Raw genomic sequence first — 16,940 nt, 5'->3', positions numbered from 1 at the left:
CGCGCGGCGGCCGGAGGAGGGGGCTTCCCGGGAGGATGCCCGGCGGCGGCTCCCCGCTCCCAGGCGCGAGCTGAGCGGGACCGGGAGCTGGCGGCGCGTCGCCATGCCGGCGTGACGGGCGCCCCCGGCTGCCCGCGCGGGCCCCCGCGCTGCCCCACGCCGCGCCGCGCCGGCGCCGGGCGGCAGGATGGGCTGTATCCAAAGCATCACCTGCAAGGCGCGGATCCGGCGCGAGAACATCGTGGTGTACGATGTGTGCGCCACCATCGACCAGTGCCCCACGCGCATCGAGGAGACCTCGCCCATCGTCCTGCGCTACAAGACCCCCTACTTCAAAGCCTCGGCCCGCGTGGTCATGCCCCCCATCCCCCGCCACGAGACCTGGGTGGTGGGCTGGATCCAGGCGTGCAACCAGATGGAGTTCTTCAACACCTACAGCGACCTGGGCATGTAAGCGACCGGCGGCGCGGAGCCGGAGCGGGGTCCCTGGCCCCGTCTCTCCTCCCCACCCCGACCCTCCTCCTCAGCTCCTTCTTAGCGCTCTCCCCATCCTCTTTCTAAACCTTCCTCCCGCCTCCTCTTCCACCTCCCTCCTCCCTGCGCTTTTGTTTCAGTGACAGGGCGGGTGTAGGGAGGCTCCTCGCGAAGGCATCTTCTCGTGGTTTGCTTCTGACTCCCCGTGAACGCGAGGAGGAGGGCGCGGGGCGGCGAGAACGCGACAAGGAGGGTTCGAGAGACGGACGTGGGGGTGGCTGGCGAGTGCCCTGGGAGTTTCGGGGAGCCGTCTGGGCTTGATGGGAGTTTGGGGGGAAGAGTTTGGGGGGACCTGTGGAGAGAAGAGTGGAGTGGAGCGCCGGGGGCGCACCGGCTGTGCCGCGCGTCCTTTGGAAAAGCCCGAGAGGGCTTGGAGGAGAAGGTCCCGGGCGTCCGAGCGGGACTTGCTGGTTCTGCCCCTGTTCCCTCCGCTGTTGAATTCGAGCCCTTGTGCCCCAGGCCGGGAAGGCTGCAGGCGTTTCCATTCGGAGCCGCAAGCCCGGCGGAGCCGCCTCTCTGGCTCGGCGCCCTCTGGACGAGTTGTGCGGCGGTGGGGAGCGGGAAGGCACCTTGTGCGAGCGGTCTGGGGCTGGCGCGGCGCGGGGTTTTCCTTGTGCTCCGGGCAAGTACACGTCTCCTGGCTGTCCAGGGTCCTTACTTGCTCCAGAACTTTACTAATTGCGGCGCCGGGAGGGATTCCCCAGCGCCCACCGGCGAATCCAGTCGGCGAGCTGGGAGCTCTCCAACTTCTTTCAGCAGCGCTGCTCGGTGCGCGCGGGGCTGGGCGGCTGCGGGGAGACCCAGCACCGCTGCGACTCCGCGGCCGCCACCCGGAGTCCGCAGCCTGCCCCAGAGCCGCAGACTGCGGGCTGTCGCGCCCAGGACTTTTTAGTTACTCACTTTGCTCAACTCCCCGCCAGCCTCCTTGCAGAAACCGACTCTGAGTGGTTGGCGACCACAGTGGCTAAAAGGTTTGGGGCCTGCATTCTACCTGCGCTACGGTGTTGGTCTGGAGCACCCTAATTAGCCTGCGGCCTCTAGAGAAACCCTCTTCTGGAAATCCAGCCTCATTTCATTTATTAACCGGGGACTCTGGAGCTCCCAAGGTTCATCCATTGAATATATGGGGCAAGGGAGTTTCGATTTTGAAAGGCCAAACGATCTTTTTTAAATGGCAGCTTGCAGGGTTTTTAACTGCACTCTGAGAGCATGTAAGTTAACACTAGTCATGGGTGCTGAAAGAGATTTTGACAGGTTGTTTTGTTCTCCCTGCCTTCCCCTCAAAGAGTTTGAACTTTTCTCTTTAAGCATAAAAGCTGAGGGCTGGAGAAGGCCCATTCCTAGTGAAGATGTGCGAGAGCCTAGTTTCTTCCTATATGCCTCTGTTCACTGTGTTCTTATCTTTCTGGAAGACAGCTGGATGTAAGAAATGGGGGACATATTATTTTGGGTGAATCATGCCATTTAAAAACACACACCCTCCAAAGGATGATTATATCTGAACACATGGGTCTCTTAAAGCTGTTCTTTTAGAAACCCATTATTTCCAGCGAAGCCAGAGCAAGCCCCACACCAGGCAAAGGCCTTCCCTCTTGTCCTGGCCCTGATGGTGGTGTACACCTTGCCTGGGTGGGCGGGGACCGGAGCAGTAATTGCAGTCTGGGGCCAATGCAGAGGAGGCCAGGAGGCACTGAGCATTTTTCCCCGGACTACACAGCCAGGCCTCTCTGTTGCTTTATATCTCTTGTGAATCAGTAAATCAAAAGCAAACAAATAAATAATTTCTTTCCATAAAAGAAAACATATCCCACCTCAGGAAAAGCTGAGTTGAGATATAAACAGACATAGTAGTGAAACATCCTTGAATCTGGGGGACAGTGTGTCCACCGTGGAACCAGCTTCAATGGGGATGAACTGGTGTTGGGTCTGAGGGGCACTTATTCCCTGATGTTTCCTTGCTGAATTCTTGCCTCTGGGGCTTGGAAAAGAGCTTTGTTTTTCAACTGCTACTATCAGTATTTTAAGATTCTCAGTGTTCATATTGATGCAGGGAAGCAAAACAGTGCCCAAGATATCATGAAGCATATTATTGGAGATCTGGGTCCAGAGTCCACCTGTTTTCATGGTTGCAATAATTGCTGTGTTTAAGCATACTTTGGAGCCCAAATTGGATTGAACCCATCTCCACAAAATGTGTATGCCCTGAAAACTTAGCCAGGACAAACTTTTTAATGGGACCTCATATTGCATGGAAGTCTTCACAATCTGTTGGTTATTACCCACTTTAGCCAGTATCTTGAGTGGGGGGATAAAAAATACCACAGGCTGAATTTTCACCCCTCTGCAATGGTCTTGTTACATGAAGCATGACATGATCAGAGGGTATAGGTTAGAAAGCTGCCTTTTCAACATTTTAAAAGGGACTGCCAGAGGAAATCCATAATTTAAAATGGCAAGAAACTTCTAGTGACAGGCTTAAAAGAAAACATGAGCTTTTGTGGTTTAAAGTTTCAACATTTCCAAGAAGGAGTAGGTTTCTGAAGGAGCATTTGAAACAGTTGATGATCATGATGGCTGGAGCTTAATTTGAACTTGAACTCAAGTGACTTGGAACATTCTCACATGATTGCATAGAACCCAGGCTGGTGAATACTTATGTCCTCTATTTATTTCTCCTTTGGCCCTGGTGAACCCCGCTAATGCAGCCCTGGTCCAAGTCTTCATTTTTCGGGAATGAAGGGCCCCTGGTTTTTTGTCAATCATCCCATCAATAAACAAATATTTATCAAGTGCCTCTCAGGTCTGGGCACCAGCAAAGAAAGCAAAGGACCAAGCAGGCAGCTTCATAGTTCCTCAGTGTAGGAGGGAGGGACACAGGCAGAACAAGCCTTTGCTCCCAAGCAGTATAGGAGAAATCTGGAAAGAGGGGTGGGAAGCCAGGCAGGGTTTTCTAGAGGCAGAAGGACTGGAACTGGATGTGAGCAATGGATAAGATTCAGCTAGACAAGGAGGGGGACTCATTCTAAGAGGGAAGAGCAGCAAATATATGGGGGCAGGAAAATATAAGGTGTCTTAAGAGAGCATAAGTAGGCCAGAGTGGAGCTTTCAAGTAGGAGAGCAGTGGGAGATGAGGTCCGAAGGCAGGCCAGGGTCTGTTGGGAAAGGCCTAGGACAATATGACCTGGAAAGGAGAAGGTTGAGGTCAGGTCTTCTGAACCAGCGTGGAGAGGCTCTTCCTACTTTCTTCATACCTCTGGGCCATGCAGGGGCTTTTCAACAGAGACATAAAACCTTTGTGATGGAACAGTTTTGAATGCTAGAGTATGCCACCCAAGAGGTTTCCTGAGTGAGGTTTGAACAAAGAGTGGGGTTCATGTGTCAAGGATGAATGAGGTGAAGCCGAGGTCAGAGGGAGGACAGGCAATGGCTAAAGGCCCTCCCCACTCTCTCTGAGCCCATGTGCGTCATCTTATGGAGCTGTGAGGGAATTGTGGTCAGCCCAAGGCTGGGAGACCCTTGGCCTGGGTGAAACTTGCGGAGGTCAGAGCTCACTCCCGCCTGTCTCGACTCCTCCTTGGGAGTCAGTGTTGATGAGAAGTTGACACTACCTGCCCACCTTTGTTGCCTGTTCAGTCCAAGCTGGTTTCTATCCATTCCAGAATTGTTCTGGCTCAGTTTGTGACTTCCATGTTACCAATCCAGCAGATGCTTTTGAGAGACACTCGCTATTTCAGCAATATTCCGCATAGTTGACAGCTTCCTCCATCTTGAATCACTCCCATCTTTTAGCTTGATGCTATTTTTCTAGCTGTTTCTCTGTCTTACCTCAGAGTACAGTTCATGAGGACCTTACTCATTGGATCCTCTCCCTGGGTAATTTTATCCTTCCCCATGGCAATCGATGCTCTGTGTGATGCGCAGTCACCTGCGGCATAGGGTGTGTGTGTGTGTGTGTGTGTGTGTGTGTGTGTGTGTGTGTATCGGTCAGTGTACGATTTCCCCTTTGGCTGTCTCAAAGACATCTCAAGCTTAATGTACCCAAACCGGAACTCTTGACTGCCACTCCAGCTCCCTCCCCAAATCTGCATCTCCACCAATCTTCCCCCATCTTGGTAAAGAACATCTCCAGCCCCTGAGCTGCTCAGGCTGAACCATCTGTGTGTCATCCTAGATATTTTCCCACACGTCCAGTCCATCATCAAACCCCCCTGGTCCCGTCTCTGGGATAGCTCTGTAATCCAGCCACCACTCTGCGTCCACTCATATCCTCACAGGGAGGTCACAGTCAGCTATCACCTGCTCCAGCAGAGGATATCCAGCCAAACTTCCCACCTTCATTCTTGCCCTCCCTCCAGTCTCTTCCCCACACAGTGGCCAAGTGATAGTTTCAGAACGTAAATGTTATCACTTTCCTGCTTAAACTCTTTTACTGACTTTTCATTGTAAAAGGTAGGAAATGTGAAGGCCTCATCCCAGTCTCCGAATTTTCTGTTCTTAAGCCATGTCAACCTGTTTCCACTTGTAAAAAAAAAAAAAAACAACAACAGACAAACAAAACAGCTTCTTTATCCCAATTCAGAACTTTTCCTTGTGCTGCTCTCTGTCTGAAATGCTTTTCTTGCCCACCCTTTTCTAGCACATTCCTACTCCTTATTCAGGCCTAAACCATTACCTCCTCAGAGGCCACCCGGATTTCACAGTTCAAATTAAGGTTCTTCTGTTCTCTTGAATGAGACACTATTCTTTTACTTGTTATAGTTTGTAAGACTGTAATTGTATGTTTGTTTAACACCTGGCCCTTCTGCTAGAATATAAGCCCCATGAAAGCAGATATTGTATCCATTTTATGCCCTATGAATGGTGCTTAGCTCCTCGCAGGCCCTCCATAAACATCTGAAAAATAAATGAGCCATTTTTTTCGGACCTCGAATAGTCTGTGTCATCTTCAACAAATCATGTCTGTCTTCAAAATCAGCGCTTTTTTTAAAAACCTATTTTTTATTTGAGAGAAAGAGAACACACGGGGAGAGGCAGAGGGAGAGGATGAATCCGGAGCCGACTCGGCGCTGAGCACAGAGCCCAACACGGGGCTTGATCTCACAACCCTGAGATCACAACCTGAGCTGAAACCAAGAGTCGGATGCTTCACCGACTAGGCCCCCAGGGGGCCCCTCAAAATCAGCTTTTCCTATCACACCCAAGGCTAACCCGACCAAGCTCTTGAACTCTAGACGTCCCAGCCGTCGCTTAGCACATACACAGTGTAACGCCGCTATGCTTTTGGGTCATTTCGTTCTGCGTTGCCCCGGCAGATCCACTGCTCCTCAGTGCAGGGCTCCCGACTGTCACTTCCTCTGCCTCCAGGTCTGCACGAGGAGCCGTGTTCAGCAAACACCCAAGCCTCACTTTCGCGTTACCTGTGATCAAGTGGCATTCGGTGTCTGCCCAAGGAGAGGCAACCCGGAGACCATGTCATAGCACCGTTCACCTGCATCACTGACCCGTGGTCTGAATCTCAGGACTGTGGGTGCTAGTACCCCGCTCTTTCGGGTCATTTCCCCCAAAGCTAGCAGTTTCCTTCGTGACCATGGCTGCGGCTGCCTGCACGTGCGGTATGGCTTTGCATGTGGCCCTCCTCAGTCATAGAGATGCCTCCTTCAGGCATCTGATGAGCCCCCAGGCCACTTGCACCAACACCCACCCTCCCCCCCGTTCCCATTACATCCCCGGATGGGGGGCTCATGACCTGGAAGGGGCTAGAGCTGCACTTCACCAGAAATGTCAGGGACTCCCAGTCGAGAGCATGAGATGAGAAACAGGATCCACTTCCCTCATGAGAGTCCTGAGTGCCCTTGAAGGGGAGCTGGCCTCACCCTTTGCCTCTAATCTTCTCCATCTCGGAGAGGAGGAGTGGCCGAGGATTAGCAGGTCTTATCAGGAAGCATTAAGCTCACTGGAGATAAAGCACAACCCTGGGGCTGGAAGGGATGGGAGGACCCAGAGGGGACGTCAGGACAAGGGTTAGGAGGGGAGTTAAAAATGAAACGCGGCTCGTGTAACCCAGATGCTACAATTCAGCCGGGCACTGGGTGGATGGGGACAGCAGGGTGTCAGTGACCGTCCACCAGGCAGCAGAGGCAAAAGCTGTCTGCAGGTGCTTCGTGTTCCGGGTGAAGAGAGAAAGCTGGCGATTGGGTAGGGGACTGCAGACTCCAGTGTGGGGCACAAGATCCCAAATATCCCTTGCCCTCCGATTTGTCCAGCACTCGGATCTTGGCTGACCCTCCGCCGACCCTGGGAGCTCCATGCTGTCAGTGTGCCCATCTTCCTGAGGAGAAAACTGAGGCTCACGGAGGTCAGAGGACATGAGGGCACAAGCCTAGCTGGTGGCGGCGCGGGGACTGGCTTCGGACCCTGTACCCTGCCTGTCTGTGTGCTGCCACGGCTCAGCCCGGCAGTGGTGGAGACAGGCCAGCACCCCATTCCCAGCAGCACTAGAAAACCTCGCCCTTACGGCTGCTGCGGCCTGGGGCCTCCTGGTGCTTCAGCGCTCCTTGAGGAGGGGCTTGGGTTGCCCCGCGGCCCCGGGTGGCTGATGCGGTAGCTCCTTTCTCGTGCGGCTGCTTGGGTCGCTGATCACAGAGGTGCTGCCTTTTCTGATGTGTTAACACTAAACAGGCCCCGAGAAGTGGCCGCCGTTTAGGATGGCTGTCACGAGAAGAGAAATGACGCGAAGTCAGCGGTAACCGTTCCGGTGACCACTCCCAGTCAGGCAGGGCCCACGTGGTGCCGGGGTCCCTGGGAGGGGTTGGGGCGCACACGCCAGCTTCAGAGAGACCCCCACATGGTATTGGGGGAGCCGCCTGCCGTTCTCACCGGGACTCCCAAATCAGCGAGGTACCCTGGAGTTGTCGCAGTGGGTTTTAGAAAGAGGGGTGCCTGTGTCCAGGTGGCGGGAGAACCGTCCGCATCCAGGAAAGCCTCCTGAGTCTGGGAGGTGTGCTACTGAAGGGCCCCAAAGGGAGGTAAAGGAGATGACCTAAAAGGTCTCGGTGCCGGGTGCTTTCCACACAGGGCCCCCCGGCACATCTCAGCAGCCAGGGGGGCTACTCCTGTGGCAGTGAGGTTCAGTAGCTGGCCCGGGGCCTCAGCCGGCCAGCAGCCCCGCCAAGAGCCCAGGCCCCGGCCACCCCTGTCCCCCTGCTCTTTCTAACCCGCTGCCTTCTCTCCTAGGAAGGAGGCGCTCAGAACTCGCTCTGCAAAATATCGCTGTCCCTCTACAGTTCCCTAGTCTTTTCCAAAACGGTCCTAGCTGTAGCGTGTTTCTCTGATTCGTGTGTTTCCTCACTCCTTCGGAAATGGAGAGAGTTGTTCTGAGGTCAGGGGCGTGGACGTCTCAGAGCTCCTGCTGAGAGTGGTGGTAGACATTTGCAGCGACAGCAGCTCTTTCTGGGGGGTGGGGGGGGGGACAGAGAAGGCAGCCCCCAGCTCTCAGGGACGCCGAGCCGGCGTCTGGGCTGCAGATTTGAGCCCTGGGCCGCCTCCTCCAGGAGCTTCCTTGGGGGTCCCATGTCAGCCCTGATGGTCACCAGCAGATAGTGACCCAGACCCCCCAGCTCCTGGACTTCAGAGTCTGTTCGTCCCTCAGATTCTCCAGACCATCGCTGTTTGGACAGATGATCGGGAAGAGAAAGAAGACTCACTTCTGGTGGCGGAAGGACCCTTGGCTCACAGGACGGACATCCCTCTGGCTCCTGGGAATTCTGGTACTGTTGTTCCTTTCCCAAGGCCGCCTCAGGCCACCACGTTAGCCCTGCGGACCCTTCTCCCTCATTAGGCTCCGGTATGCTAGCCAGATGGAACCAGCGGCTCACGGTGCCGGCTGAAGATAGAGCCGCTGGCTCCCCAGCGCCGGGGTTCAGGTCAGAAGACCTGGGTTCGAGCGCCAGTCATGTGACCTTTAGCAGATGCCTTAACAATTCGGTGTCTGCTTTGCACGCACATCACTGGGCGATGAAATCTGTCCTGTCGCCGTCACTGGGGGGTAAAGACCGTGAAAGAGCTCTCCACACTGAAATGTGCCATGCACGCATTATTGTTATCATGATGGAGCGTGACTCTTGTCACTAGAGGATGACTCTCAGTCAGCTTCAAGGAACAGGGAGGTCACGGCTGTGGCCCTGGGGCTTCCGGGCAGAAAGGCGTTCAGACTCTGAGGATGAATGGGTCCCAGACGGCTCAGCTGCTGTTCCCCGGCCCTGCTCAGAGCTAGAGGGGAGGAGAAATGCTGGCTTTGCCCACAGGGAGCCAGGGCTGTTTTCCACACATACTCAGGGGTGGGTGGTGGCTACCCCTCGTCCCACCCAGAAGTCACCCTCCCAGATCTGCTCTGAGCTGTGGGCTCTGGGTGGCATGCAGGACCCTGAGCACTTCCAGTTCCTGGACAGGATGCCTGCAACTCAGCCATATCCTCGCGGGGACTCCCCACCCTGTCCCGGGCCCTCCTGAGGTGACAGTGTCAGTCAGATGAGAAGCCTAGGACTTGGGGACGATTCTAGAGCGTGTAAGCCATGCTGTTCCAGCTCCGGAAGGAGCCGTAAGCTGCAGACTTCGCAACCCAGGTGGACAGATGGGACCAATGAAATGATTTGCATCCAAATTATTGTTAATATGTCTGTTGTCATAAATATATTTTATTCTCTCCATATAAAATGATTTTGTCTCTTTATAAGAAGTCTTCACATAATTAACCGGACGATAATCATGAAACATATTTAGAGCAACCATTCCCATTTTACATGAGTAAGTGGAGGCCCGAAGAGACGAAAGAGTGTGCTCAAGATCACCCTGGCAGGCCTGGGGTGGGGCAGGCCTGGGGCCCAGGCCTCTCAACTCCTCCCTAGTCCCTCCCTGTGCCAAGTGCACAGTCGGCCGACCCCGGACAGGAGCTGGGGACAGGAACGGTCATCCTTAGAGCCGTGCACATTGGGCACCTCCGGGCCAGTCAGGATTTGTGGCCTCTAAAGACAAGAGAGGGCAGATAGGAACATCCCAATGTATTCAACAGAAGCAGAGAGAAATGTGCAGGCTGTCAGATTACAGTGAAATAAATAAGACCGTGGTGTCTGATGGCACCTCAGTGGGGTTTCTGGGACAGGCCTGCCTCAGAAAGCCTCTGGCTGGCGCTTTCTCTTGGGGCCTGACCTTTCCAAGCTGGCTTTGGGCCTGTGCCAGGCTGGGGTGCTCAGAGGCTGTCAGAGGTCTGGCTAATGGGGAGTAATAAACCAGCATCCTCGGTCAGCATCTTGAAGGGCAGGTGGGCTGAGGAGGTCGGGGCTTCTGGGCATGAGTGGCGGCCGAGTCATGCCTTGGCAAGTTGGGAATGGCCAGAAACAGGCCAATGAGATGTTGCTTTGCTCTTGGCATGGGGGTAGGGGACCGGGGTCAGGTGCTGGGGTGTGTGGGGACCACGAGGCTGGAAGGGGACTCAGGCTGGTTCTGGGAGAGCAGGATGCCGCCCTGTCTTCCTCCTCCTGAGGGCCACCAGCTGAGCCTCCATTCCCAATGGCAGCATCCACACCTGAGGCTGGGGGACTCAATTCAAAACCAGATTTTTTTAAAGGGACTCAAATAATTGAAAATCTGTTTCAAACGTTCATGAATAACCTTCACATTTTGTTAAGAAATTTGTGTCAGAAAACTAAACCCACACTCCCAAGATTTCTTCATGGCCTTTGGAGCCAGGGAGCCTGTCTGGTGCTGGGCCCCATGTGGGCTTTAAGGAAGGAGCAGGTATTTGCCTATTGTCTGTATCCCCATGAGGCCATAAGCAGCTTACTCAACGATACTCAGCCATTTGTTGAACACGCATTTCATGCTAAATGTGCCGTGTGCACATCTGTGAAGTGAGGCTGTTACTTTCCCCGAATTGGAGATGAAGAAACAGGCCTGAGAGGTTGACTAACTTGCCTGGCATTGCCCAGCTAATCGGTGACAGCCAGGATTAGAAACCAGGTTTCCAGAGACTCCGTGACATTATGCTGCCTCATTAAGGGGTGAGTGAATGAATGAACCAATAAATGGATAAGGGGGGGGGCTCAGGATATTGCCTGAGCACTTGCTTTTGTCCTTCCTGAGCAAACCTGGGGAACAAAGGGTTTAATCAGATTGGAAATAGCCAGCCTCCTCGCCTCCCAGCTGGTTTGCTCAGCTGGTCAGGACATGACGTTAATGAGACTGGGGTCTTGGGGTCGGACCCAAGGGACCCTCTCAGCACCTGAGTTCGCATTCTTTACCCTGCCAGCTACCAGCTACCAGTCACAGCAGAGTCTAGATTCAAGAGAAACACCCAGAAAAGTGCAGGTAGTGGGTCAGCAGAATCATCCACGAGTCGCAGAATGTTAAGGCAACGTGGGAACTCATGAGCCCCCTGCTCATCTTAACAGATGGTGACCCCGAAGCCCAGAGAGGGGCCATGACACAGCCAGTGACCCAAGTCCTTCCGACCCCGGGCACCCCTAGTCCGTAAAGTAGTAACTGGGTCACCACATCCTACTGTTTCATCCCTGCCCCCACCGCCCCATTCCCTGTTTGCTGACGGTCCAGGTTTCTGGGCAGAGATGCCCAAGAGAGGAAGCAGCCCAGAGTCCAGGAAGGGCCTGGCCCTCGGCAGGACAGGGAGGAACTCACATCAGCCCAAGGGATGTCTACACAGTTGCCAGGAGCAGAGAGCCCAGCCTCTTCCCAGCGTCCATAGACGGTGATTAGCATGCAGGAAAGGCGAGGGTCTCCCCAGAGGTACCCATCACAGGTGGCAGGAAATGGGAGGGTTTGGCAGCTGAGGGAGGAGGGATGTGTGGAGAACGTGAGATTCTCCCCGGGTGCCCAGCAACTCAGAATCCCTTTCCCTTACCTCCCCACCTCCCTCGTACTCAGGGCCATACATGGGCCCCCTGGCCCCCGCTGCCCACACTCAGGCAAGGTAGCTTCATGGCCCCTGGCAGGTCCAGAAGAAACAAGATCCAAGTGGTGTCAAAAGTGACAGATTGTGAGGGGCCGGGGGCCCTCCCCTGACAGCAGGGCTCAGCTGGGAGGCTCCTGGGGAGCAGAGCAGATGGGGCAAGTCTGAGAGGGATATCCTAGCAGCCTGAAGACTCTGTTTCTGTTGTGGCTTTTAGTTGGGTTTCTCTCCATTTTTTGTTTCTTATATTTTGTTCACTTGTAGCCTTTTAGCACAGGGCATGATCTAAGTGTGCTGGCTGCTTACTCTCAATCAGGAAGGGAGGGGCGGAGGGGAACAGAAGCAGCCGGTCAAGGTCAACACCCAGTTTGGTGGGATTTAAGGGGGGTCTAAAGGAAGGACGGCAGAGGGGCCATGTGTGCCTCCGAGCCGCCTATCACCTCGGCCCATCTGGTGGCTCCAAAGCTCTGTCTTACACCACTGCAAGATGCCCATCATGAGGCCTCTGGAAATTCTGAACAACATCAAGTGGTCTGCCTCCCCCTGACACGGTCCTGTTCCAGCCAGGGCCTCCCTCTCAAAACTTGCACGGGGACCCACCTCTGGCCCTCCCTGGAGGACGAGGTACCTTCAGATCTCCTGGCCTAGTTTCAAGTCCCTGTCCCTGTCTACCATGTGCACCATCTCTCTGTCCATGTCAACATTTCCCTGCCTGGTTTCTGGCCCTCTGCTCATCTTGGGCCAGTCACCCTGTCAGGCTGCTGGGCCTTAGCCAGATGCCTGCCCCTGGCCCCTGTCCTCCTGGGTTCTCTCTGTCGGACTCCCTCTCTTTCTCTCTGAGGTAGGACAGAGAAATGCAGAGAGGTTCCCAGCCAGAGGATCATGCTGTCCTTTGCCCTGGGAGGCCGTGAGCCACCCTGTCCTCCTTCACATACCCTCTAAGCCTGCACTCTTCCTCTCATGGAGGGTGGGGGTGGGGGTTTCAAAAGCCACGGAACGATTTTTATAAAGAAAACTGTTTGTGACTTACAGGGGCAACTAAACTAAAGTTCTGGAAGTCTGGCAAGGCAGCTGGAACCTGGGCCAGACCAGAGGACCTGGGACATCACAGAGTGGGTGGACCAGGGAGGGGGCGGACTGATGCTCCAGCCTCCAGGGCCGGGCCGCTCACAGAGGTCTGTCGCAGAGGGATGGGGTAATGAAAGAAGTTGAAGAACATGGTTCACTGCCCTTGTCCTCTTGGCGGCCATCAGAAAGGCCTGGGTGTCAAGAGCAGACCCTAAGATTGGGAAAGAGGACGATTGATGGGGTGTGGACAGGGCCAAGGGAAGCCACAGACAGCCTGGTTCCTGCCCAGCGAGGCCAAACTCTTAACCTTTTGTCCGGCCCTGCCTTCCCGGGGGGTGAACTTAGGAGACCCAAGCAGGGCTGGCGCTGATCTCACCCCCACCCCGATGCCAAAGAACAGCCCCCCTCAGCCTTCTCTGCTGAAAGCCCCCAGGGTAACAGTCTCTGGTCAGGTAGCTGAGCCGAGCGGCCCCAACTAAGGGGTGTCTGAAATGGAAGGGAGGGTTGGGGCTGGGCACCCCGAGGCGGCCCCCGCTGTGGTGAAGGTGCATCCTCCTGCACTGTCTCTTCTTCTCTCAGATGTCTCAGAGAGAGGTCATCTTTTCAGGGCCTGGGTCCTCCAGAGCATCTCACCATCTGGGTGTACGTGGGGGGCCACTGAAGACTCTCAGAAATGGGACTGTTGCATGATGAGACAAAGGGTCAGACCTGAAGGTTGCCTAGAAGGGGTCACTGTGCAGATTTGGAGCTAAGGGCCCCTTTCTCCTGCAGGAGCCACCAGGCCCTCGGCCTAGAATGGAAGGGGCGATGCAGCATCAGGCCACCTGATAAGGTTTTCACAGAAGCCTTGGCCGTCAACCTTTAACCTGGGGATCTGTGCAGACTTTTCCATTAAGCGGCCAATTCTCTTTAGCCAAATGGTTGAAGGGTCGCACGGGCCCAGGACTTGAAGCCGGGACACTTGGGCATCGCACCCTCTGGGAATGGCTGGTGAACACTCGGGGCTTCAGATGGTTTCCTTTCTGCTCACATCGCGCCACCGTTTCTTCAGACTCAGGGTGGAGGAGTCCGAGGCCAGGTACCCCCAGGCTGGACAAACAACCACCACTGAGCCAAGAAGAGTAGGGATGCTTTTGGATCAGCAGACGGGTGTGTTTAGGTCTTCACTCCAAGAAAGAAATCCATCCTCACTTGGATGCTGAGAGGATTTTTTCTAAGATTTACTCTCAGCATCTGGTGCTTCTTGAAATGTCTGGGCATCAGAATTAGGATCTAGAATTTCACCTTGGTATTTACGACTTGCCACAAAAAAAAGGAGGGGGGAAAGCATTTTGGAATGCTTTCATGCTATTCCAAAAGAGCAAAGACATTGAAAAAGTATTCTATTAGAAACATCTCTTGTTAAGTGGAAGCAGAGTCGCCAGAGAGAAGGAAGTGGGTATAGATGGTGGGACTGGTCAAGGGCTAAGTATATCCAGAGTTCCAGAGCACAGACCTGCTGACAGAGTAGCAGCGAACTCTTGAGCTGTTACAGCTCGATCATTTCCAGTCTCAACGATTCAGTTTCTTCTGTCCTGCCATCCCTGTTTGTCAACATTTTGATACATGCATGACCCAGGATGGAACTGAGGTGGATCGCCCTGACCTTTAGCTCCTTGGCGAAAATCAACTTCCATACAACCTCAGCATCTTAGTTCTGGGTCACTCCATCCGACTTCTGAATATTCACTATTTATGTCCATAAGATCCAACTTGTTAGTTGTGTTGTGCGAATGTTCTGTGTTCCTGCCAAGTTTTATCTGCTTGCTCTATTCGTTACTGAGAAGGTCTGTTGAAACTTCTCTCCATGCTGGTGTGTTCATGACTCTCTTCCTGCAGAGTACTCCAGTTTACTTTGTACATTTCGAGGCTGAGCCTGCCTACTTCTTTGGTTTTGCTTCCTCTTCATGTTTGGCCTCTGGGGGATCTGTTTTGCAAGCTCAACCACGGATTCTGTAAGAGATCTGTAATGGAGGGTTTTTCAGGATATTTATTTAACTACATTATGACCTCCTTACTAGGTTCTTCTGTTCCTTAACTATAGGCAAAAAAATAAATAAGCTTTTACGGGCTACTTTTTCTGGTTTGAAGGAATATCTTTCCAAGCAAGCTGCTTGTCGAGGCAAGGCCCTTTGATAAAAAGACCTGAGGTTTCTTAGCACCCCCACCGTTGGGAGTGGAGAGAGGAGCCACGGCATGCTGAGGATCTTGGATAGAGGGAGTCTGGCAAGACCCGTACCGTGCACCAGCCACAGCCGACAAAGGCATCCTGCTGTCTCAGTGACTCAGTTTCTCTGCAGTGTTGTGGCTCTGCCCAATGACTGTGGCATGGGTCCCCATCTGTACACACTTCAGGGCCCCAAGTCTGCCTTGATGACCCAGAATGTTCTGCTGGAGAGGAAGCTCTTGAGGCCCTGTCTGAGCACAGCCATCCGCAGTGTCCCTCTGGAGCATCAGCGACTCAGAAGGATTTGCTCCAGGTTGCTCTGCTCTTCTTCCCTGGGCCTGACCCCGAGGCTCATTTTGCACTGGCATTCGGCCCTTAGCAGGTGGTGAGCTTGTGTACCTCCTTCTCTTCCAGATGGTTCTGAGAAGGACCATCAGGAGGAGGGAGGGGCGGGGAGGCAACACTGGCTGCTATTTCGAAGGTGTAACCAGGGGCCCCCCGGGAAGGCACCCATGCCTGGCATCGCCCGGGCACTCCTCGCGCTGAGTCGCCGGGGCGTGGGGACAGGGCTGGGGGCTCCCTGCGTCCAGCTCCTCTGGGGTATGGTGATCTCAAGGCAGTTGGGGGTCACATAAGACTAGAATCCGGTGACAAAAGGCGAGGCTGGAAGTTTAGTACCTACCAAAGTGCTTTTCTCTAGGTACTTCCGCTGAGGCTCAGACTTGCTCCTAGGGCTCATGCCGTCGTTGTCCATGTAACAAGGGAGAAAACCCAGGCTTGGGAAACTTAAGTGATTGGGCAGGTTCACGCGATCAGGAAGTGGCCACACTTGCCAGCTGATTCCACGTTGATTGCTCCCTCTCGGTAGCTGATGGTAGAAAAAGAAAAGGCGATAGAACTTCAGAAGCTGGAAAGACCGGGAGCTCCCCAGCGCGACTGCTTTATTTCTCAGGTGCAACAATAGCACAGCTGTGAGAAGAGGTCAAGGTCATACAAACAGCTGAGCGGCAGACTAGCTGAGATCCCCCAAGGATGGAGTCTATTGTCAAACATGTCTGTTTTTATAACAGTTCTGTGAATTTAAATTTTTTTTAAAGATTTTATTTATTTATTTGAGAGAGAGAATGAGATAGAGAGCATGAGAGGGGGGAGGGTCAGAGAGAGAGGCAGACTCCCCGCTGAGCAGGGAGCCCGATGCGGGACTCGATCCCGGGACTCCAGGATCATGACCCCAGCCGAAGGCAGTCGCTTAACCGACTAAGCCACCCAGGCGCCCAATGAAACTTTATTTATTTTTTTAATAAAGATTTTATTTATTATTTGACAGAGAGAGAATGAGAGAGAGAGAGCACATGAGAGGGGGGAGGGTCAGAGGGAGAAGCAGACTCCCCACCGAGCAGGGAGCCTGATGCGGGACTCGATCCCGGGACTCCAGGATCATGACCTGAGCCAAAGGCAGTCGCTTAACCGACTGAGCCACCCAGGCGCCCCTGTGAATTTAATTTTTTATGCAAGCTTATCATGCCTCGGAGAAACACACGCCATAACGCAGTGACGGTCCTCAGGAATGACCTCGCCTGGACGGGTGCTGTGTCGGGAGCGTGGGGTCTGAGCCTCTCCTCTCAGCTGGGCCTCCAGGCTCCGAGGGGCAGAATGAGTTGTCTCCTCCCTCAGGTGCAGGGGTGCCCGTCGGAGATCTGAGCTGCACTTCTGCCATCTGACTGGCACGCGGTCATCCATTCGTTTATTGGTTCGCCAGCAGATAGGCACAGGACGAACCTGACCCAAATGTGTCTCATTAATACTCACTGAAATTCACATTATCTCCGTGAGACACATAAAGAAACTGAGGCTCTTCAAAGATCGTGTACTTTGCCCAGACTCACCGTGCTGGATCCAGAATTGAACACCAGGTTCGAAGGACTCCGAAGCTATGCTTCTGACCAGCAGGATCAGCACAGCATTCCTAGTACTACTGCCTGACCTAAGAGAGGAAAAGCAACCCTAAGATGCCAAGCAGGGCTTGCAAAGGCTGGGAGCAGCAAATAATTTGAACACCTAATCACAGAACCATTGCAAACATTCTTACCAAATTGCACGTACATGAGAGGGAGGTCAGGATTTTTCCGAAAGCCAACAAAACACTCTTTAAACAAAAACTATCAAAGACTT

At 53.9% G+C, this 16,940-nt stretch overlaps 1 protein-coding gene across 2 annotated transcripts in view; it reads left to right on the top strand.

The window, feature by feature from the left end:
* Nucleotides 1-187: 187 nt before the first annotated feature.
* Nucleotides 188-16,940, top strand: part of FAM78B (family with sequence similarity 78 member B) — an 86,373-nt gene continuing 69,620 nt past the window's right edge. Inside the window, exons 1-2 of one of the 2 annotated variants that reach the window (XR_002480798.1) lie at nucleotides 437-450; nucleotides 8,183-8,300. Coding sequence is in view for 1 of the 2 variants with exons in the window: in XM_021698440.1 (XP_021554115.1) it covers nucleotides 188-450 (263 nt within the window). In the remaining variant the exon portion in view is untranslated. Of the gene's footprint in view, nucleotides 451-8,182; nucleotides 8,301-16,940 lie in introns of both variants that reach the window. The other variant, XM_021698440.1, reaches the window with a different exon arrangement.

Source organism: Neomonachus schauinslandi, chromosome 6 (genome assembly GCF_002201575.2).
Source record: "Neomonachus schauinslandi chromosome 6, ASM220157v2, whole genome shotgun sequence".
In the NCBI taxonomy this organism is placed as follows: domain Eukaryota; kingdom Metazoa; phylum Chordata; class Mammalia; order Carnivora; family Phocidae; genus Neomonachus; species Neomonachus schauinslandi.
The sequence above is the reverse complement of the archived record's forward strand: the minus strand, read 5'-3'. Positions and strand labels throughout refer to the sequence as shown.